Source organism: Colias croceus, chromosome 11, assembly GCF_905220415.1.
Source record: "Colias croceus chromosome 11, ilColCroc2.1".
Lineage (NCBI taxonomy): Eukaryota > Metazoa > Arthropoda > Insecta > Lepidoptera > Pieridae > Colias > Colias croceus.
The window spans coordinates 7276738-7301362 of NC_059547.1; the positions used below are offsets into that span (position 1 = coordinate 7276738).

General features: G+C 33.4%; 1 protein-coding gene across 4 annotated transcripts; it reads right to left on the reverse strand.

The window, feature by feature from the left end:
- Positions 1–4737: 4737 nt before the first annotated feature.
- On the reverse strand, positions 4738–21444 carry LOC123695623 (mitochondrial uncoupling protein 4-like). 4 transcript variants are annotated; one of them, XM_045641528.1, is made up of 7 exons: positions 21129–21444; positions 10819–10951; positions 10377–10456; positions 9050–9245; positions 7310–7486; positions 6782–7004; positions 4738–5106 (listed from the first exon to the last, which is right to left on the reverse strand). In XM_045641528.1, exons 2-7 carry the CDS (start codon positions 10919–10921, stop codon positions 4932–4934), a joined length of 954 nt encoding a protein of 317 aa, XP_045497484.1. In that variant the 5' UTR covers positions 10922–10951; positions 21129–21444; the 3' UTR covers positions 4738–4931. The 4 variants fall into 4 exon arrangements, with proteins under 4 accessions (XP_045497484.1, XP_045497482.1, XP_045497483.1 ...); XM_045641526.1 differs by having other exon boundaries at positions 10819–10955; XM_045641527.1 differs by lacking the exon at positions 21129–21444 and adding an exon at positions 17888–18005 and having other exon boundaries at positions 10819–10955.
- Between the last annotated feature and the right edge of the window lie 3181 nt (positions 21445–24625).

Genomic DNA, 24625 nt, shown 5'->3' on the forward strand with positions numbered 1-24625 from the left:
CCGACCATACGCACGCGTATTGTCATGCGCATTAGTGTAAAGTCATACAATTGTTGATGCGTATCGTCAGGACCGACGGTACGCACTGACGGTCGGTCAAGCTCTGCAACCAGTGCAGCCTTATTATTCAAGATTAAGAGCCAGCGCGCAAGAGCAACGTTTGTCTCCGCAACTATTTTGTCTCTCCCGTCAACTCTATGAGGAGTTGCGTCGCTACGTGCGCGCACTTTCTTACTAGCCCATAGGTGGGAGAGACAAAATAGTTGCGGAGACAAAAGTTGCTCTTGCGCGCTAGCTCTTATATACCTACTTTTTGCCTGTCATGCGGTTGACTTTAGAAATTGCATTCTTTTCAGTTGATAAAAAATTACTCCGTCATTTGGGTTAGTTTTTGTTTTCTTGTTAACCTGCTGATGAATGGACGGTTTCACAGCTTCTGGATGTGTTCTGATTAGCTTATCTGTCTCTATAAATTACACTGTACGAAATTTTCGTCTTAAGAACACAGAATATCGAAGACATTGCCAACAAGTTGTGAAATCAGTCCTTAGTAGGTAATTCATTTTAAAAATAAACTCCGGATATTTTTTGTTAAGTACTTCTTTTTGCGATTATTCTACCATAAAATTTTCTCACAAGATCACTAAGTGATCAAAAATTGGATATAAGCTATTGTTTCGACGCGTCTCTGCTTGTGAAGTCGCTAGTACAGCGTCTTGCTAATATAAACCCATCTTGCGATAAGATTGTTTTACTTTGACGAGAATGTAGATAGAACTATTGTAAAATAGAATACAATATTATATTTTATTGTTAGTAAAAGATCTGACATGACTACGTCTTCTATATTGAAGATTGTTTAATTTTACCGACACAAATGTAATATAAAATGTAGGTAAATGACTAATGTGCAATTTAATTGCATAATTTTTTATTGGTATTATGTGACACCTTGTTTATTTGTATCATAAACAGAATATTTTTATTACTTAACGTATATATAGTGTACCTTCATAGTCATCAGTCGAAAGTAAAACGATCAATCTGCACAATCCTTGCCCTGAAACTCCTTTGTTTTTTATCAGCACATAATTATAACTCAATATTAATCATGTGCTGTTTTAAAACTACATATATCAATCCAGTGAGGCGGATTGCGTTGCTAACGCAAAATTATTTTGCGTAATTTACCGATATTATCCAATGTTCAGATAAACAGTGGTTGTATGTGAGAAAAGATTAAACCGAAAGTTTCAGTAGGAACAGATTTCTAGTTGTGTTAAATTTGATGGTAATCACTCTCTATTTGAACATTGCAAAATCGGTCCACGGTGTGCCGAATATATATGTTAAATGTGTCAAATGACAAATGTATGTCCCCAGTTTGAATTAGCGTGTTAACTATGCTATGAATGTTTGTCAAGAAGAAATACACACAATCGTGACGTATTTGCGTTTTGCGTGAAGAAATGTTTGACTGATATTGGTCAATTGAGATTCAAATCTCAGCCAATAGAATGAGAGTTCCGACTTGTGACGTCACGAACCGTGGAGCGAAACGCTTCCGATTTGCTGATATAAATTGCACAAATACATTATCGAGTTTGTGTGTATTCCTCTATATTATTCGACGTTTATTAAATGTACTATCATTCAAACTTTATAAATTATTATAATAATCGTTAGTGGACATCTAGCTAAGACACATACACCATTAAAGTTTCCTAAACAAGTTCAAAATATATTCGATGCAAAATAATTAAACTCACGTTTTTGCGTCGAATGTATTTAGTCTTGTTCTTTCAAAACATGCATCGGCCATTAATCTATTCTTGTGGGCTTGTAAATAGCAACACGGTTTATATTATCAAAATGCCGTTAACTGATAGTCTTATTTCAGATAAAGTTTGATGTTTTATGGTGCTTCATGTCAGCTATGATAATTACTATAAGTTTCGCGACGTCTAAATTCATTTCGAATTCGGGACAATGCCGTTTCGCTACGCGATGGCATCCAAAATTTCTGGTAGTACAAAATTTTATTGCATTACGAATTAATTTATCGCGAATTTTAGTGCCTCGACAGACGCGATAGTAAGCGCGGGCCGATAAATGTTTACGGTCCAAGCTTCCGGTCCGTGTGGAGAGGCCGTTAGGGATAATATGTCCGCTTATACGTGCCAGAATATTATTTTAGTTTTTGAAATATATATATGCTTAGTAATAGTGCGTGGGATCAAATCAGTTTTTTTTATATTTCTGAATTGCTCCGTCAGATTTTCATACATGTGATTTAAAGTATGACCATTATTTATCCCCATATTAGTAATGCTCATAAACATTTACCATTATACACGTTAATTAAGGTAATAGTGTTAAGTTCGCGCGGTTTTTACTTTCATAAAATATGATATGCAAAACTATGTAATCCAGTCTAGTGTTACTATGTACGGCGTATTACGAGTGTCCCCGAAGCTTCTCCTTTAGCTTTAGGCTGCGGTGGATTTGTGTTTCGCACAAATTATAAGTCACCTATTATTATATTATTATTGTTCGTGTGGACATTTTATATCGGTGATTTTTTATAGAAGGGTTTGTACAGCGAGGATTTTTTAGAAAATTTTTATATTGCATTGCGCTTTTAAGGCTTTCGATGTGTTATTTCGAGACGATTTTGTTACCCGTTTTAGTGTTTTATCAATTAATGGATACGAGTAAATAATGATAATATCAATTAATATTTCAAATTTTAACCTAATTATAAAATTTTAAGTAAGGACGTAGTAGTTCGTAGACTACTGCCCCCCTAGACAAGTGGCTTTCTATTAGCGTAACGTTTGATAGAATAGATTATTATCTATTTTATAATCTATTCTATCAAACGTTACGCTAAACGAATGCCACTTGTCTAACCCCTCTGGAGTAAATACGATAATAATATAACGCAAGTAATTGGGCAGCGTAACGACGTAACGACGTGGCACTCCATAGTGTCATTGTACTTAGTTAGCGTATAACATTATAGTCAAGACTTTGAAATTAATAACTTTGAGTACTCGTTAATTCAATGTAGATATTTATTTTTGTTATTGTAATGTACCCAAAATTACTATATTTATCGAAATATACTTGATAGAATTTTAGAAATCGACGACCAAGGCGGTCGCTGTAAGTAAGGATGACATTTCTTTGCATATAATAATGTTTGAAAATCTAAATGTTTCCCCGATATGGCATTTAAACGTGTTTAATACATAGATATTGTAAGAAAGCGGTGTGTCGTACTATCAAGTGAGTCGGAAATGCTAAACAATTGTCTAATGTGCTTCTCGCTGTAGATGTAAGTTGGCATGTTTTAATAAATTGGAAGTGCTATAATCTATTATAATCAAAATATTTAAAATAATTAAGTTATGATTCTCCAATATTGTGGAAGATGTATAATATTTTTTACTAATAAATTTAATATTGTACATTGTGTTTTATTTCATCCCTGAAATTATTTTATAATGCATGCAAAATAATATACTTTCATTCACAGATTTATTAGGGCCGATTTTTCAATTCTTGGTTAAAATTTATCCGTCCAATAAAGTATTACACGAACATTTTAAAATGTCACCTGTAAACTGTCAAATACGGACAATTAGAATACATTTTTGAAATGGTAGTTTAAAACGTTATTCGATGAATAAGTTTTAACCAAGGATTGAAAAATTAGCCCTTAGACAAATAAAAGACACGAATCTCAACAATAAATATATTTATTATCACAATACATAGTAGGTACTACTTGCCCAACAACACACAATAACAACTATGACTAAATAACTATTCATAATTTATTTAAAGCAAATTCTGCGTATCATTTGCACTAAACGCGTATCAACATTCCAGTTTCTACAAATAAGCATTTAACATTTATTCTTACTTCATAAAACTGTATAAAATTCTATATTTTGTATCTGCAAAGACTAAAGTTCATTTTTATATTATTTTTTTTTTCAAATATTCCTATGGGAACATATTGCAAGAGTTGGTCCAATTAAAATTAATATCATAGTCACAGCGGAGCAAAAGCTCGTCATTATATGAACTTATAATTTGCAATAGCGTTAGCTCATAGCATCAGTTAACTTTTATGTAGCAAACTTATATTTTATTCAGGTTTATTCCGTGCATATTATTGCTATGCTTTTTTGCAGTGTGACATTCAGTAGTATTTCATAACGTACACAAGTACAGTGCATTAGTACACTTTATCAGTTAATATTTAACCTATACATATAATATATAATATTATATAATATATAATATTACTAGCTTTCCGCCCGCGGCTTCGCCCGCGTTTTCAGAGAAAACCCCGCATAGTTCCCTTTCCCGTGGGATTTCCGGGATAAAACCTATCCTATCTCTCAAGTTGGATCGAACTGCACATGGTGTGCGAATTTTATTATAATCGGTTAAGTGGTTTAGGAGTCCATTGAGGACAAACATTGTGACACAAGATTTATATAATATATAAGATTAACAAACAAAAGTCATTAGCAATTTGTACGAAAATTTTTCACTCAAGTCCTCTTTAAAAATATCATTTTTCCACAAAAAAACTATTCAGAGATCGATTACCTACGCGAACCAAGAAAAGCGTGAGTTCATCTCATTTTTCCTACCAAAACGAAAATTAATGACTTGTAACTTTCTACATAATATTTTTAAAACAAGAACGTGTGGCTATACTGAACGTTAACAAAAAAATATTGCAAGTTATATGATGGTTTCTTTTAAAAATAAATTATTTACTTATTTTAATAATAATTCTTTGTAAATGTAGCTTACGAAAAATATCACAATCTATTGAATCAGGCAAACTACGAATTCTACCTGATGTCAGGTCAATACAGATAAAAAACAATTGCAATAAATATTATCTAAAACGTGTGTCCTCCGATAGCAAGCATGATGTTTTCAAAGGCGATCCAGTTTATAAGCGCCCAAGGGCCGAGTCGCATCCATAGAGGTAGGAACCCTTTGTAAAGGGATAGTATACCCTCGTTCCGGACCGACTGCTGTAAACAATCGATCATGCCGCGGTAGAGGGTGCCCCTGGAACAAGTAAAAGCGTGAAATGTTATACTTGGTGGGTAGGTATAAATGAAATAATACAGGATGATAATATCGTATTTTAATAAAATAAAATGAATAGGTAAAGAAATAATTTTTATGTTTGGCATAGGATAGGGCCCAGATGCTTGTACATTTACGGAATATGTATTGTTAGGTATATATTATAATTAAATTAATTTATTTAAAAAACAATACACTTCTATTCATCAATATATATAAATGATTATTCTACTCTACACTCATTGGAGAAAATTCGGTAAAAAATATAAGGTAATTTCTAACCGTAGGCGTAGGTATTTAATCTATAGGTATGTACAGTACTCCAAAAGTGATAATGCGCATAGAAATCTTCGTCAAAGTTCGGTAACTGTCATATGCTCGGAGCGTCCGAAGACGATATGTATATAGAGTGGTGAAATGCATTTTCTTCTTGCATAATTTAGTAAAATTTGTTTAGCCAAATGAAATACATTTTGGAAATACGACAATTACGAAGATTTGCATGCGCATTATTAGTTTTGGAGTACTGTAAGTACCTAGGTACACTACGTTTTTATGCAAACGTCATAAACATGCAAACGCCCAACGAATGATTCTCAAACAACAACAACATTCTAACATCGCATCCGAAGGTCTGGAGTATTTGGAATGAAAGGGAAAGGAGACCTACGTATGTTCGCGCGCGACTTTGACCCCGTTACGTGACCTCTACCGCACTATTCACCCACTTTACACTTAGTACTATGCAATCTCGTGAAAATATTGATTTCGTGCACGAGTATTGATTAGTTGCGGTACGTTTCCATGAATATTTTAGTTACGCGTGTAACGTGTTCGAATAGCGCGTTTGGCTTTATAGGAAAAAGGCGTGTTTTGTTATTGATTAGATGAAAGAGGATGCATTGCTACTTTGATACTGTAGTATCGGAATGCGAAATATTTATTAAAATGATAAAAAAAAGTTTAAGTAATGATGGTGAGATAGGTACCTATTTAAATCATGCCTTATATTATAGTCAGTGGAATGTAGCCAACAAACAAAGAAAGAAAAACACTTCGTTATTATACTTAATAATAATCAGTGTTGATTCAAATATTAATTAATAATTATTATTTATAAGTGACTTCGTTACCGTAACCCCAAAATAATATTACAAAGTACAAACTCATGCACTCATTACAGTTTCGTCGACCTCAATTGCTTGTCGATAAAAATTTACTCTTTTTTTCAGTAACCCTCTAAGTCTCTCAAAAGAACCGCTTTAATTTTTTTTTTCTAATAGTGCAATTTAATTTTACGATACAAGTGATTTATTGGAATGACTCACATTTTATAGTTAGGACAACCCTATATGCTACCATAGATTAAATATTATCTACTTATATGTTATAAGACTTTCTCTATTCATGCAAATTAACCCAAATTTAAATGTAAAATAGAAAGATGGTGCAACCGATGCAAGGAATGTCTTTCAACGACGAATCGTAAAACAGCTGATCGGAATTTTTAACCAGGTTACAACTTATAGTATGACTGATCACTGAAATGAAGTCACGACCTCCAGCACACATTGTTACCTTAATTGACATACATATAACAACACTACATAGTAACATTACATTCATACACATAGTATCTTATAACCAAAATTACCTCCCATCCGGCCCCACAGGTTGGTTCATGAGCCTCGTCTTCATCACATCAGCGGGAGTTCCCACGACAGCGGCTACAAAGCCAGCAGTGAACGCAGCAGCACCATGCACTATGGCATTGTCGGCCATTCCGAATTCACGGATAAGGAACTGTTTGGTAAAATCGTACGCGGCGAGGTCGCCCATGTTGACTAGAGCTGCTCTTTGCACGTTTGGGACCGCGCCTGAAAGTATTTACATTTAGATCTTATTGTAGCTTATGAAAATTTGAAATAACTACAAAACTTTCTTTTTTATCTTTTACAAAACTAAAAGCTAAAGCTAACTAAAGCTGCTAAGTCAAGGTAAATTTCTTCAAGTCTTTCAACAGTTTTTACAAGATAAAAAGCTTTTATAATTGTAATATATGTCTGCTGGTATTGCTGAATGAGACAAACGGATTACTTTTTTATTTTATGATTTTAAAAATTGTACGCTATGTTTAACAGATAAAATTAATTATTTTTGACAAACAATGATCAGAACATACCTCTCCAAAAGCCCTTAATCCCGCCTTCCGCATACAGCATTACATACACCTGCCTACAGTTGGAGAACCTTGGCGCTTTTCCTTGCAACAACCTCCTGCCTTCAGCCTGCATCTGGACCTTCACCAGGTCGGTTGGTGATGCGATCAGCTGCGCGAGGGATCCCGCCGCCAGCCCGCCTGCCGGACTTCGCGCCAATTAAACGTTATTTCATGGACACGTTGTTAATTTTTTTCTAACTTCTAATAAAAAGTTATATTCATAATAGGAAATAGTTTCTTTCCACATGTACAAACATACCTATATGGATAAAAATTGTATTAATAGGCGTGGAATTCGTGGAAAGCTGGTGGCCACTGGCCTGATGCCTATGGTAAGCGTAAACTAAGGCACGAAATAAACTTTAAATGATTTAGAAGAGAAAATCTTCAAAATATTATATCTATGTCGCCCACAACATGAAAATTAGGACATCACAGTTTATCACAGTACATACCTATTCACACATTAGATCCAGCTATACCGTCTGGTGCAGAATGCAGCACTGGCTACCTATTTGATCTATTTGTCGCTAAAAATTTATGTACAAAAAATAAAAAACCAATTGGAAAGTATTCTTTTAATCTACCGCTATGTAGTTAGGCACAACATCTGCGTTTTATGGTGTTTCCGGTTGCAATCTGTTATTTGGGTTTCGACCATATAAAAACAAGTGCCAACATCGTTCGTGTTCGTAACAAATAACCCGTAATTCGTAAAATGAAACTATCAAAATCATATTTTGTATTTGTAAACAGCTTATAATTATAACCAAATGACTTGACCTTCAAAATAAAGTCAATAACCTCGCATCTTATTGCTTATCAAATAATCGAGATAGTAACTATTATTATGCAAACAATGTGAATGATAAAACGAAACGTATTACAAAATTAAACATTGAATTGAAGGTCAATAACACTGCACATACTAGTTCTTTATCAACTCCTCATGGTCATTGATAACACGAAATAATTTACACATTCTAACGAACCTCGTTATTTCTAGAGTTTAATTTATTTGAAACCTAAGTAGGTATATAATTATATATGTTTTTATTATTTTTCTTATCTTAATATATATAAATCTCGTGTCACAATGTTTGTCCTCAATAGACTCCTAAACCACTTAACCGATTATAATAAAATTCGCACACCATGTGCAGTTCGATCCAACTTGAGAGATAGGATAGTTTAAACATGTAGATACCACGGGCGAAGCCGGGGCGGACCTCTAGTATTATGTATTCTTTGATACTACGTAATTTCTATTGTTTATAACAACATGAATTTCAGACTTCAGTAGGTAAACAAGTAATATTTATGTGCCTTTAAGGATTTTTCCCATAAATAACTCAACGATAGTCGATAACCTAGCCATAACCTCATGACTTGTACGTTCCCAACTAGCTAATTAGTTAATCAATAAGTTATTATTTGCATAATGTATGCATTGAATAAATATATTTAACCTTATTTTATGTTTCAATCGTATCGCTTTCATAGAATTTAAGTACCTACTCATAAAATTATATTAATTAATTCATTTCCTTTTTCCTATTCCGCATTCTTCATAGCCTAGATTTTCCGTCACTGTAATCCTTTTTTTTTCAACTTAAGAAACGAAATCCTCAAAATAATCAATATTCAATATTCTTTAAAGGTTTCTAAATACTCTACAACAAAAATTAATGACTTTCTCACCCACAGAGGCCGCTCCCAGTGAAACTTTTCCATTTTCGTCTTTGAAATAACTTCGAAAGTGTTCATAGAAAATCAATCGGCTCCCCGAGTAGATTGCATGTCGCTGGAACATAGGCATCAATCCGCTCCATAGCTTTAATACGCCTTCCTGCTTCGCTATCCCCACAGCAGTTTTTATCATTCCATGGTTCTCTAACTGAAAATTTATATTATCTGTAGACTGATTCATAAGTTTCCGAACGACAAGGTATGGAGATTATATTTCTACAAAAGTAATTGACCAAAACAATTCCATTAATGTAATTGAATTGAATGTGATTGATCTGATTGAAAGCTCAAAGTCGTTTGTAAATGCAACCACTGAGGGGGAAAGTAAGATGAATTACGTTTCAAGCAAGTGATTGATCATTAACTTGAAATGTAGGTAATGCAGATTGGAATAGTGATTTGTTTCCAATTTCCAATATAATAAAAGCGATAATAAAGCATTTTCTTATACCTGCTTGAGGCATTTTTTTATGCTCTGACATACCTGATGTAATTGCGCAAATATTAATTATGTATTAATTAGTCAATAATCTTGAGACGCGGTCAATAATCACAGGAATATTTATTTTGTGTATCGTATTTGAAAACCTCTATTCCTATGATATATAAACTTAATTTCCGTCATAACTAATCGTAATTGAATAAACAGCCTATTTTAATTATTCAAAGTCGAATTCAAAATGTTTTCTACCCAGCGCTCCCTGAACTAAGTAGAGTTCAGGGAGCGCTGGGTAGAAAATATTTTGTTGGAAGACCAATGGAAATAAATAATCTAAATGTTAGACGATAAAGGGGAAATAAATTTATCTTATTGGGCTATTTATAATTCCAAAAATGAGCAGAGTGTAAAGAATATTCTACATAATACAGTAACAATAACAGTAACAGTACTATATACCTATATTATGCTTTATACAGGGACTAAATAATAAAGACCGAGTTTGCGTCATTAGTCTGTTTATAGTGGACAGCACAGGACAGCACAAATGCTAGTTCATTTATTATTTCTGAAATCAATATACCCATGTGCGTATTTCAGAATAGATGATGGTATTCAATATTCATGACCATGGCGAACAAACCTAACATAAAATTAAATTTTGTCTGTATGTAGTAGAGGTTCTCAATTTGTCTGTATTTTTGAAGATACTTCTTTTATTTGAAAGCTATATAGGGCTTGGCTAGGGCCTATTCGGTTGGTCCGACTTAAATTTCGTTCTTTTCTGACAATTTGTGGGTGGTTTATTTTTTTGTAAAAGAAGATTTAAAAGAAATTTACCTTGTAACCTGATTGCTTTGCAGCTGCGACTTCTGACTGTATCTGTAACCTTGTTTTTGTTAAATCGAACGGGTACGTTGCTGAAAAAGAACAAGTTTTCATCGTGACGTGTAAAAAACCAAAACAAGAAAAAAGCTAATCTACTAATCACAAAGTCTTTGAGGTATATTACATACATAAGTAATTAAAGGTCACTGTTCATTAACTTAACATAGGTATCTACATTATAGAACAGAACAAACACTTCAATAGTATATCTAAATTCTATAACGGCGAGCAAGATCTTCCAATCAAATAAAATTAGTAAAGTGAATAATTCTAGAAGGTACCATAACAAATCAGCTGTTTTTGGGCAGCATTTCGCTGAGGCTATTCCGTTTGCCACATTTACTTGTATTTAGTGTTATGGAAATAAATATCTTTTCTATCTTTCTTTTTATACCTGCTTCCGCGGCCCAAGCGCCCAGCACAGCCACAGCATAGCGGGACGCAATAGAATCCGTCGCTTTCGACGCGGGGTGGTCGGCGTTCCGTAATACCGGCATTGTTATCTAGCTATTAGTTCCTTTTCCATACTACCTGGAACAAATGGTTATTTAATAATAATAAAAGAGCTGAGATAGCGCATTCTACAAAATGCTTGTACCTATAGAGTATAGGTAGGTATTGCAGATATAAGTTGATGTCTTGTATGTGAATTTTTTTAATCATTTATTACTATTTACAAATCTGAATGGATAGGTACATGAACAGTTTTTATGAGAATGGACAAAAACATTCCATTCATACAGAATGATATTAAAATTTGCACAATAAACATGGTTTTATCTGGAACGGATTACGTTGCCTTGCGTCAGTGAAAGTATAACTACGGACTACCTAAGTAATATCTAACGAAAGTGAAAACCTATCTCATAGATTATTGTGCAAAAATGAATTAAATTTGCTATTCAATGATAAATCGAATTATTATAGTAGATAGGGAGGCGAAGAGGGGAATTTTCTGCAATACTCGAGCGTGGCAGTTTAAGATATGAGAGATACCTTAGACCTAATAGAACAAACTTTTTCACTATTTAGCTCTATATGTAGTGACGCGCGCCTAGGATAGACGATCAGATTAGTAAAAAAAAATCGATAGTCTGAAATACTCGAGCGCGTCAGATTAAGATATTGGGGGTTGATTTTAGTGTTTTAAGACTAAATTTAATTAATCTGACCATAAGTCCTTGACGCCGCCGAGTTATAGGGTCGCGAACTTGTAAAAAAAAAACGTTAACCCGGCATTCTCGAGCGCGATTTTTTTTATTTTTATTTTGAAGAATATAATCTAAAACTTACTAAAAACACAAAATCTGCCGGTTTCCGCATGACCGGAAGTCTGGAGGAGCCATTTCGTCTTCCGAAAAACGCGTTGCAGCATATAAGTCGCGAACTTTACTTTTTCAAAAAAAAAAGTTTAAATAAACAAAAAAGGTAATTTTATTTTACAAAAAAAGGTCTCTTTTCATTTTTGTCCAAAGTTTAATTTTTTTTTACTTGAAGCATCATAAAAACTCAAACTCCCGGTTTTTTGAGTATATCTCGAAAACTGAGGGTGGTAAGAAAAATTGATATGAAATAACGATGATTAAAAAAAAGAAACCCACAAACCTTTTTCGGTCAGATTAAGAGAACCCACCAACATTTTTATCAGATTAAGAAAATATGCTTTCAGGATACCTAGATAAACCTCCCCTATGAAAATCTGACGCGCTCGAGTATTTCAAAAGGACATTTTTTTTCTGCATTTTCAAAAATTCATCGTAACTTATCGTCATGCCGTAATCGTCAGTTTTTTTAAGGGGAGCTTTCTTGGGGCCTAATTAACACCCCTTCCGAAAATCTGACGCGCTCGAGTAAATTTTTTTTTTGTGCATTTTTGACGAATTTATATGCCTAGCCCCACCACGCAAACCGGCAGATTAGTATACCGTTGTTATCAGAGGCACTTGTGGCATACGTAGTATGAATATCTGACGCGCTCGAGAATGCCCAAGTAACTGTTTTTTTTTACATTTTTGAAAATCCGTACACGCCAAACCCACCGCTAAAATGGTTTTTACCATAGAAGCTTTTCTTTTCGAAATTATTTTCTCTTTCGATTTTGATAAGTCTCGACGACGCCGTTGAATTACGCCATTTAGCTACCTCGCCTCCCTATCTATAGGTATAACTAGATTATAATTTATTTAACACTAGCTTCCGCCCGCGACTCCGTCCGCGCGGATGTCGGTCTTCGCGTGGATGGTTATTTCTCCATTTTGAGTACCTCTGTCAATAACATCTTATAAATATCTATTGGACCCAATTCCCAAATACGGCTAGGCCTATAATAATACGCAACGTGTATTCGCGGTTCTACGGAACAACGTCTATGGATAAAACTGAAAAATTAAGATTAATTTTTTTCTACGTATTTTTCCAGGATAAAAAGTATCCTATTTTACGCCCAGGATAATAAGGTATAATTATACCAAGTTTCATCGAAATCGAACCGCTAGTTTTCACGTGATGCCTTCACATACAGACAGACAGACAGACAGACAGACAAAAATTTTTTTAATCACATATTTGGGTTTGGTATCGATCCAGTAACACCCCCTGCTATTTATTTTTTCAATATTTTTAATGTACAGAATTGACCCTTCTACAGATTTATTATATGTATAGATTACAGTCTACGCCCTACGGGATTTAAAGTTGACGAATCCTGGACAATTTTTCATTTTTAAATCTGTTATAAAGTAGATCCAGATACCTATAAAAAACGAAAAGAAAAAGCGATAAAGATATTTATTATGATGAACTATACGAAACATATTCTCGGTAAATGTTTCAAGTAAAAACTATATCATGATAGGAATATTTAACGCTCCAATGATAATTGAAAGTCAAGGAGAAAAGATTAGGTAAGTGTACCTCTGGGTCACTAGGGCAATACGTTATCTGTTATCACTAAGCGAGTTATTGCTCCACACATGAAATCATTTTTACTAGGTACTCTTTTATTTTATAAATTAGCAGCTGTGCTCCGCGGTTTCACCCGCATTGCTCTACTGTTGGTCTTAGCGTGATGCGATGTATGCCACAGATCACAGAAACTAAAGGGTATATTTTATATACCTAGCCTTTAGCCTTCCTCGATAAATGGGCTATCTAACACCGATATAATTTTTTAAATGGGACCAGTAGTTCCTGAGATTAGCGCGTTCAAACAAACAAACTCTTCAGCTTTATAATATCCGTATAGGTAAACAAAAGATACGAAAATTTATCTTTAAAACAAGAGACATGAAATAGTATAGTAAGTAAATGAGGCTTTCAGAATGTATATCTTCAGGGTGTAGTTACGTCTCACAACGAGCCTGACCTAATTCTTGACTCTAGTCTGCACAAAAGCTAAAGGTACCTACTATTTAAAAGTATTAATCATACCTATAAATGCAACTGTTTTCCCAGTTGACTCAAAATCTGGAAATATGGTACAAGTCAAAAGGGTCATTTATGATTGAGAATTTATAGATACAGCAAGAGAAATAACTAAATGGCGCGTGAATAGTAAATTATTTTAATCAATAATTCATTTAACAATAACGTTAACGACAACAGTTTTATTTGTTTAGTTGTTGGGTACACATGGTATGTCTATATTCCACGTATTATAAGTCTCAGGAGGTGCGCTTGAATATTGATCCATAAGCATTACATAGTTTACAGTTTACACTCTCGAAATCAACACAATGAATAGACCGTTTTGTGATTCATTCCCGGCTTGACAACAATGTCGGTATTTTCCGAGTAAGGATAATTGGATATAGTTAGTACCTACCTAACAGTATCTCTATACCATTTGATTAAATTACCTACTGGCTACTACATAGTTACAGTTTTTATAAGTTACCTACTTAGTGAATATTGGCCATGTTCATTACGACCCCAGCGTCATTTAAACATCAGGATACTGTAACTGATATTTCGATCTCATTCCATTTCCACACCTACAGAGTTATATTACTTTTATATAGGATCATCAATTGTTTTTATTGTACCTAATAATGAACAATATAACAACACAGCCCCAAGTACAATTCCGATATGACACAAGTTGAGGCTATAATTTATTTGGCCTTCAGGCCCACTTTAGCGATATTGCCTAGTAGAAATAATTATAAACACAATTGCTATATACTAATGTAAAACGTTAAAATGTGAATAAATAAATGCCTGAAACCATGAAATTAATTCGTCTCTCGTCGTTAAGCTTATTTTCTCACAAGCAAGAGCAAACCATTCATAGTTCTTGATTTTTGTTCATACACATAACACATACCTACACTGCAGATTTCGTACCTACCTATATTGTTTGTATGGTTATTGACTTTGTAGTATCTTTACTTAGAAAAAGTTCGTAAGTACCCATGTATTCAGCAAATGCATACTCATATTTTTACTTATCGCTTAGAAGTTAGAACTTACATAGTACCTAGGTAAAATAAGGGAAGTCGCTGACAACTGCAATTACTTCAATATCTGTAAGCTTAATTATTACAACGTTTATGTAGCAAATTCATATATTATATCTTCATATCAAAGGCAGGCGTTGTGGTTTATTAATAAACTAGCTTCCGCCCGCGACTCCGTCCGCGTGGATGTCGGTCTTCGCGTGGATGGTTTATTTCTCCATTTTGAGTAACTCTGACAATGACATCTTATAAATATCTATTGGACCCAAGAAGCTTATATATTGGACCTATAATAATACGCAACGTGTGTTCGCGGTTCTACAGAACAACCTCTATGGATAAAACTGAAAAATTAAGATTAATTTTTTTTCTACGTATTTTTCCAGGATAAAAAGTATCCTATTTTACGCCCAGGATAATAAGTTATAATTATACCAAGTTTCATCGAAATCGAACCGGTAGTTTTCACGTGATGTCTTCACATACAGACAGACAGACAGACAAAAATTTTTTTAATCACATATTTGGGTTTGGTATCGATCCAGTAACACCCCCTGCTATTTATTTTTTCAATATTTTCAATGTACAGAATTGACCCTTCTACAGATTTATTATATGTATAGATAATTAAATGTTACGTGCCTACTTAGTATATTATTTCGATTATTCAGGCGTAGGTAATCTAGATACGAATTGAATGCGCCCATTTTCTGTAATTAAAATTAGATTTTGATTGTTTTATTCCGTTTAAGATTCCTTTGTTATTATTTTTAATACAATTTTTTTTTATTTGACGTAGGTAAGGACGTAGGTATATGTATAAATTTATAAATATAAGCATGATAAGTGTAAACTGTAAATAATTTCAATTAACTGTTCGTTTGATTTTCTTTCCTATAGAATATTGGTTATCTGATATATTTATACCAAGAATGTCCTGTGGTTGTTTATACAGGAAAACCGTGATCACATTGCTTTAGTTAGAGCAAATAAGATCTAAAACTAAGACATTTCTGTTATATTACTGAAAGTAGAGTTACACTAACTCTATATAGTACCTAACAGGACAAATCCGCTTCACAAAGAACTCTAGTTGCATTTTATTTTGGCAGATTTTCTTTAATAAAATATATCAAGACATAATTACTAATTGTAATATCAATCGAGAATTTCAGCATATAACAGTAGGAGGGAACAGCTCATCTCTCATACAGTTGGCTCAGGACTGCCTGTACTTTGGATTCCCGCCAAACACCATGCCAATGCTTTTGTCATACGAAACTAACCTATTTACACGGTCAGATAGATAAGATTTGAGATATACAATTTATTTATTCATTCATTAGAAATTGAGCAATTGATACTATTTAAATTATAATATACTTATATAATTTAAATAATATTATATTATACTATATTAAATTTAAACTAATAGGTTATGTTATATTATTTTACGTCCCAGTATTGTGCTTCTTTATTTTAAAATTATATTGCAAAGAAACTATCATATTACGCTCATTATTCATTTTGATTAAAAATAAATTAAGTACCTACGTCCTACCTACCTACCTAAGTAATATCTACTTAGGTAGGTAGGTAGGACGTAGGTACTTACTACTTACCTAGTTTATTATAATTTTTAAGTTGCCATGAGAAAACGCCGATAAAAATAACTAAATAAATAAAAGTACTTTAAAAAATTTGTGAATTAACTAAGGCTCAAATAAAAACAGGTCATAAAAAATAAAATAAGTACCTACTAAAAAGTATTCATAAAAGAAAATCGCTTCAATATACCTAACGTCATAACGTGGGCGTGTTAATTCAAGAGCTCATCTCCGTTGAGTTAAGAGATATCGATATTAAGTGCTAAAAACCCAAATACCACTTCTACAGCTCTTCAGTAAAGCTAAAAGTTAAATAAAAAACAAAAGATTCACGTTTATCTATTTGAAATTTGAAATCCATTGGTATACTAATACCTAGTATAAATGCGAAAGTCCGTTCGTCTGTATTTCAAAGCTAAACCTATAGATGAAATTGGGAATAAAAGTACCTACCTAACTGGATAGATAGAAGCTTAGAGTATGTATTAGCTAGCCTAAGTACCTAGCAAGCTTAGAGTAGGTATGTATTAGCTAATACATACTCTAAGGATAGAAGATAAAAGACGGTGAAATTTTTTTTTTATAATTTTCATTTTTTAATGTTCAGTAGTTTAGGCGTGATTGAGTAACAGACAGACAGACAGAGTTACTTTCGCATTTATAATATTAGTATGGATTTCCAATATTAAACCGTTCTTTGTGTAAGTAACAAATGTTAACAGAAAACTCATGATATTATTATGCAAATATATGGAACAAATATTGCAAGCACGAAGCGAGATGGTGTAGTCTATACATTGTACATTTTAGATTTATCTTTATTTTGAGATTATGTATCTAAGTACTGAGTGAAATTCATACACATTCATAATATTTTATTGTCGATTTATAATTTAGGTACCGAGTTACCTGAAACAAAAAAAATACTTTCCCGAACTAATGTTAATCGGCACATAAAACAACGAATACTTAATAGTAAATTCGATTTTATGTGCAATTGAATTTTTTATTGAATTATTCTCTTGAATTATTCAAAATTATGTGATAAGTATATATATGATGTAGGTACTAGGTACCTACTACCTACTATGGTCATACGTACCTACTTTGAACCTTTGATATTGTGTTCCGCATAGGTAATAAAATGATAAACTAAATTGCTTCTTTAGCAATTAAAAGTTAAATGAATTCTTGATTGTATCATAATGTTTCATTACGTTTATTTTATTAGTCTCGGGTAAGGTTTATAATTATAAACAATTTTTATACGTGGCCCAAACTTAAAAAAAACAAATTATTAAACATATTTCGTATTTAATACACTTGAATACAGCAATATTTTGTGGTAATAAGTAATAACAATAGAGGATTAAAATCAAAATGTTATCAGATAACGTACCTTAAAAATTGTTCTTTATATCCTTCACAGGTGAAGTCAAGCAAACGACTGATAACAAGCGAGTAACTTTATGCAAAGATGGTTAGGTACAAAATACACTCTATGCATTTACTTATTAGTACATCAATGGACTTTAGAATCGATATCATTATAATCGACGGCAGCAATAGCGATTGTGATTATCAATCTGTGTTGCTCACTAGTTTTATGATATAATATAATATTATCTGTGTAGGTAGGTACCTACTTATTTTAAAAGTGCAACAGTGTTTATAGATAGGGAGGCGAAGAGGGGAATTTTCTGTAATACTCGAGCGTGGCAGTTTAAGATATGAGAGATACCTTAGACCCAATAGAACAACCTTGTTAACTATTTAGCTCTATATGTAGTGACGCGCGCCTTGGATAGACGATCAGATTAGTAAAAAAAAATCGATAGTCTGAAATACTCGAGCGCGTCAGATTAAGATATTGGGGGTTGATTTTAGTGTTTTAAGACTAAATTTAACTAATCTGACCATAAGTCCTTGACGCCGCCGAGTTATAGGGTCGCGAACTTGTAAAAAAAAAACGTTAATCCGGCATTCTCGAGCGCGATTGTTTTTATTTTTATTTTGAAGAATATAATCTAAAACTTACTAAAAATACAAAATCTGCCGGTTTCCGCATGACCGGAAGTCTGGAGGAGCCATTTCGTCTTCCAGAAAACGCGTTGCAGCATATATATCGCGAACTTTACTTTTTCCAAAAAATAAACAAAAAAGGTAATTTTATTTTACAAAAAAAGGGCTCTTCTAATTTTTTTCCAAATTTAAACCTTTTTTTACTTGAAGCATCATAAAAACTCAAACTCCCGGTTTTTTGAGTATATCTCGAAAACTGAGGGTGTTAAGAAAAATTGATATGAAATAACGGTGATAAAAAAAAAGAAACCCACAAACCTTTTTCGGTCAGATTAAGAGAACCCACCAACATTTTTGTCAGATTAAGAAAATATGCGTTCAGGATACCGAGATAAACCTCCCCTATGAAAATCTGACGCGCTCGAGTATTTCAAAAGGACTTTTTTTTTCTGCATTTTCAAAAATTCATCGTAACTTATCGTCATGCCGTAATCGTCAGTTTTTTTAAGGGGAGCTTCCTTGGGGCCTACTTAACACCCCTTCCGAAAATCTGACGCGCTCGAGTAAATTTTTTTTTTGTGCATTTTTGACGAATTTATATGCCTAGCCCCACCACGCAAACCGGCAGATTAGTATACCGTTGTTATCAGAGGCACTTGGGGCATACGTAGTATGAATATCTGACGCGCTCGAGAATGCCCAAGTAACTGTTTTTTTTTACATTTTTGAAAATCCGTACACGCCAAACCCACCGCTAAAATGGTTTTTACCGTAGAAGCTTTTCTTTTCGAAATTATTTTCTCTTTCGATTTTGATAAGTCTCGACGACGCCGTTGAATTACGCCATTTAGCTACCTCGCCTCCCTATCTATTATGTGACTTGGTGATAATAATTGTCATGAAAAAAAAAATTGTATGGCGACTGAAAATATCCTGACAATATTACACAAAAACGTCGTAATTTTTGTACACATTTTACTATTATTATTCTCGTTTCTCCTCACTCTAACATTAACCTCTTGTCCACTTTATACAGGCTAAATAGCTTAGTATTGGTTCTACAAGGTAAGATTAGTGAAATTCTCAGTGCCCGAGTGCCTCAGAGTTCAGACCCACGAGAAGGATTTCACGCTCAAGAAAACGGGACGCGGGTGAAATTCCTGAGGAATTTATATTTCTATTTTTTACTCTGCAGCCTGCAGGTTTTGTTAATGTTGAAAATGAGTTGAAATACATTGAATACTTTGTAGATTATGTTCATAATACGTAGGTATATAGTATAATTAAATAATTGTACATGTATTCATATCTGTTATATTTTATTACTGGCTCTGTTTATAGAAACATTAAATTTAACGGTGTCATAAAACGTGTAGATATAGCTACATTATAATAAATATGTAGTTAATATATATGTACCTATTATATGTATAGGTATCTATTGTAATGAAGGGTGTATGTTTCTCATATTATGTAGTCACCTGACTATATGTACATGTAGAAATATAATAAGTACCTAAGTCAAGAAATAAAATGTCCCTTTATGTGAAACAAATAAGGAAATAACCTTTTTATTCAAATCCAACAACCTTGCATTTAAATTGAATAACCACGATTGTTGTAGATTGTATTGTTATCATATTTTTGTGGTAAAACCAACGTAAGATATATTTGAATGACTTGATATAGGTAGGTAGATAGAATTTTAATGTACTTACTTAGGTACCTAACTAGGTACTTAATATTTACGAACCTTTACCATAGTATTACAATATTATTGTAATACTGTGCCTTTACATTAAAAAAAATTACATAATATTACTTATGGTAATCTACGTCATGCATATACCTAGATTACTAGCTTTCCGCCTGCGGCTTCGCCCGCGTTTTCAAAGAAAAACCCGCATAGTTCCCGTTCCCGTGGGATTTCCGGGATAAAACCTAGCCTATGTTACTCGTGGATAATGTAGCTTTCGAATGGTGAAAGAATTTTTAAAATCGGTCCAGTAGTTTATGAGCCTATTCATTGCAATCAAACAAACAAACAAACAAAGTTATCCTCTTTATAATATTAGTGTAGATAGTGTAGATGTAGATTAGAGATATTATCCAAATTTATATTAATTAATACCTTTTTTTATTAATTTATGATGAATATTTTTGATAACACCCCAAAATGCACTATTCATGAAAAACTTCCTAATCCAATCGTTAAATTCTTCTTTCGTTTTGTTTTTGACAAAACAAAATTATTTAGCCTATTTTGCGACTTTACTACATGGACATAAGGTTTATAATAGCATTGACACTCATGGACAAAGACAAAATCAGCTGACTACTACAAATATTGCAACACAGTTGAAATCACATTGCAATATCGGGTTCATTCTAAAAGTTTTGTGTGTATTATAAATTGTTCTAATTAAATAAACACGACTTTGTTGAAAATGATAATATTTAAATTTTAAACGTAACCGATATTGCATTTGTTTATTAAGCTCTACATACAAAAAAATAAAAATTGTAATAATATTAAGTATCTCTGAGATCGAAAGCAAATAAATTTCTCTATGAGGAAGTAAATATTTATTTTTTTTAAGTACTCAAAAAGTATTTACCAGTACTACGACGACCTCACGATGCAGAATCGTGTGATGCACAAACACTCAACGACTTTTCATTACAAACACGATCAGAATGTAAACATTGGGTGATTACATGAATGACGGGCATTAATATTATGTCACGATCGGTAGAGAAAATAAGTGAGCGCGAGACAGGTGATCTTATTACGCGGTAGTTAGAGAGGGAGGGAGGGTTTATGGTTGCCCTAAATTCGCGGTGTTAAGCCGCCGCAGCGCGAAAGAGCGCGAAGACAACAAGCGGACCGCGTCCGACTCACATCGCTACCGAGTTGTGACTATTCTATTCAAGCACTGTAGAATATCTGACGCCAAAGCCCAAAAGAAAGAGCCCAATTATCTATATAAACGTAGTATAGAGTACACACGCGTTTACTATGCAGTGACGTCATTTCATTCAAGAATCACCCGTAACTTTCATTGATTGTATGTCCCTGTGATCTATAACAGACGTCATACCTCATTGATAATACAAGGTGATCAGTTGCGGCTGAGTCGCATGCATATTATTATAATATTTAATTAAAATTTAATAGGTATTTTTTTCAATTATTAACTAATTATTATTATTAATACTTAATAGATAAGTAAGTATAGGTAATTTTATATAAAGGAACTCTTAATACTTAAATAAGTTATAACACATTGTGACATTACTAACACAGTTGACAGATATGTACTATATATTGTATCTGTATATTGTGTTACTAATCACTACATAGGTAGTTACTAGTTACTAGTTAGTAATAGTATAAAACAAAGTCGCTTTCTCTGCCCTATGTCCCTTTGTTTAAACTACGCAACGGGTTTTGATATGCGGTTTTTAATAAAGTGATTGAAGAGGAAGGTTTTAGTATATACACTCACCGGCACGGAATCTTGGCCACTTACAAATTTGCTGATAAAAAAAGTTTGGAGTGTTTTTCACGATTTTTTTGTATGCAGATATGTTAACATATTATTTGTTTAATTTTATGGTAAGAAATCATTAAGTTTAAGAATAATCTTTTACCACTTTTTAAGAGTTTCTCGAAATTTGTGTTTTGTGCGGTTAAGCCGAAGTTACTAATTGTTCGTTTTAAACTTTTTTCGATATCGTTTATGCCGTTTTAAGATATTGTTATTGTTGTACTGTAGTCAATGATCATAACAAACAATAAAAAATGCCGTTAAAATCTGAACAACATGCTCAGGCCATCACAATGTTATACCAATGACTGCCGCAACATAAAGTACCTAATGTACAGTACATACCACGTTCAGCGATGCACTGTGCATGGAGGAGATACCAGGAGACTGGCAGCTACACGTGCAGACCAGAAAATGAAGGCGTGAGGTGCATATCAGCTCGAGAAGACCCCTTTATTGTTCAAGAGATACTCAGAAATGGCTTTCTGACAGTTTTTGAGATACGCCAACGGCTTTAAAACACCAGGATAAAAAAATGTGAGTGAGCAATCGGTGAGAAGACTAATGAAGGAAGTTAATTTGAAGGTTTGCAGACCAGCACGCCGACCAGAACTCCTCATATATCACAGAGAAGCACGTCTTCGTTTTGCACGAGAACATGAAAACTGGACCCACGTCTAGTGCGTTCGTGAAGTGTTCACAGATGACTGCTAAGGCACTTTACGAGCTTCTGATAGCCAAGAGTCAGTATAGAGGACACGAGAAGAGAGGTTTTCACCCATTACCACACTCAAATTGCGATTATTCATAGAGGGTCAATAATGGTATGGGGAGGTATAAGTTCTGATGCTCGCACGGAGTTAGTTATCGTAGATAATGGCTTAAATTTAATCAGGTATATTGAGGAAATTCTTCAGGAACATGTTCAGCCCTATTACAGGTTTATCAGTGAAGAAAATTTGCTACTAATACACTATAACGCACGTCCGCGTGTCGTACGATGTGTATAATCTCACCTTCAAGGGGTTATTATTGAAAAATTGGAGTGTCCAGCTCATAGCCCGGATCTTAATCCAATAGAACACACCTGTGACATGCTTATAAGAAACATAAAGTTCGATTCCAACCCAGCACCAATTTAAGATGAGCTTAGAAATACAGCTGCGGCCGTTTGGTACACTATAGCTCAAGTGGACATCAAAAATGTCTTCTAGAGTATGCCAGACTGGATGCAAACATTGTTTAAGGCAAGAGAAGGAAACACCCTATATTAAAAGGTTCAAATTTTTTTTATGGAAACGTTATTTCTAATTTTTGTGCATTTTTTAAGAAATCATTTAAATTTCACAGGAAAAGCGTAAATTCTTGTTTAATTCATATCTACGCGGTAGTACTTCTTACAAACTTCCAATTATTACTAAAAGTTAGTAAAAACATTAAAGTAACTAGTTTTAATTAAATTTTTATTGAATTTTGTAGTAGAAAAGAAATAGTTTTATTTTACGCAAAAATTTGCAGTGGCCAAGATTCCGTGCCGGTGAGTGTAATTTATTAGGTTTTAGACAAAGCGGGCGAAACCGCGGGCGGTAAGCTAGTTGTTTTATAATATGTAGTGACTAGGCTACATAATATGCCAAAGAACTGTCCCGTGGTTCTTACGCGACAACCCTCCATGGACATATCTTCCATATACAATATACTAGTGGTTCGCCCCGGCTTCGCCCGTGGTACCTACATGTTTAAACTATCCTATCTCTCAAGTTGGATCGAACTGCACATGGTGTGCGAATTTTATTATAATCGGTTAAGTGGTTTAGGAGTCCATTGAGGACAAACATTGTGACACGAGATTTATATATATTAAGAGGGCTTATTCAATTTAACGCAAGTCAAAATCTCCGCGATCTATTACGATAGATCGCGGCTTGCGCTATCCTTTTACTATGAACAGCATAGGTCCACAGGAGAGCGCCGAGCAACATGTCCTCTCTCTGGAAAGGCTCGCTGCCGACTGATTTTAATCGGGTCGCGCGCAGTGTTTTATAGTACTTTAAAAAAAATTGTAGAAAAATAATAGAGGTACCTTAGTTGATTTTTTAAATTTTATCTTATAAGTAAGACGTTCTTTTATTGCAATATGTATAAATTATATTCAACTAAGTCAAATATCTTGGTGAAAATAATCATTTTGTCGACTATAATTTCTAAAAAAATTCACATTGTTCGGATTTTAATTTCGTAAGTTAGGAGTCCAAAATAAAAAAATCTCTTAACTAACTATTTTAATAAGGATTTTTGCAGTTAGTTAAAAAAAAATGTGTGTTAGATCTGTCAGCAATTTCAGATATTTTTAGCTTCGAAATTGACACTAAAAGTGAAATCAAGTAATCATCGGCTCAGTTATCTTGATGGTATTCACAAATACTGTATTAATTGAAAAAAACTCTTAACTAACTATATAGACAATAAAATTTCCTAAAATTATTAGTAATCCATATGTTTGTAAGATAAGTGGTTGATGGACAATCTGGTTTGAAAAATCACATATTTGAGCCAAACAGCGC

Coding starts and splice junctions, on each gene's coding strand:
- LOC123695623 (XM_045641528.1), bottom strand. CDS start 10,921: ATGCCGGTATTACGGAACGCCGACCACCCCGCGTCGAAAGCGACGGAT. Junction 10,457..10,818: donor CGCTTGGGCCGCGGAAGCAG/GTATAAAAAGAA, acceptor GTTCTTTTTCAG/CAACGTACCCGTTCGATTTA. Junction 7,005..7,309: donor GATTAAGGGCTTTTGGAGAG/GTATGTTCTGAT, acceptor AAATACTTTCAG/GCGCGGTCCCAAACGTGCAA.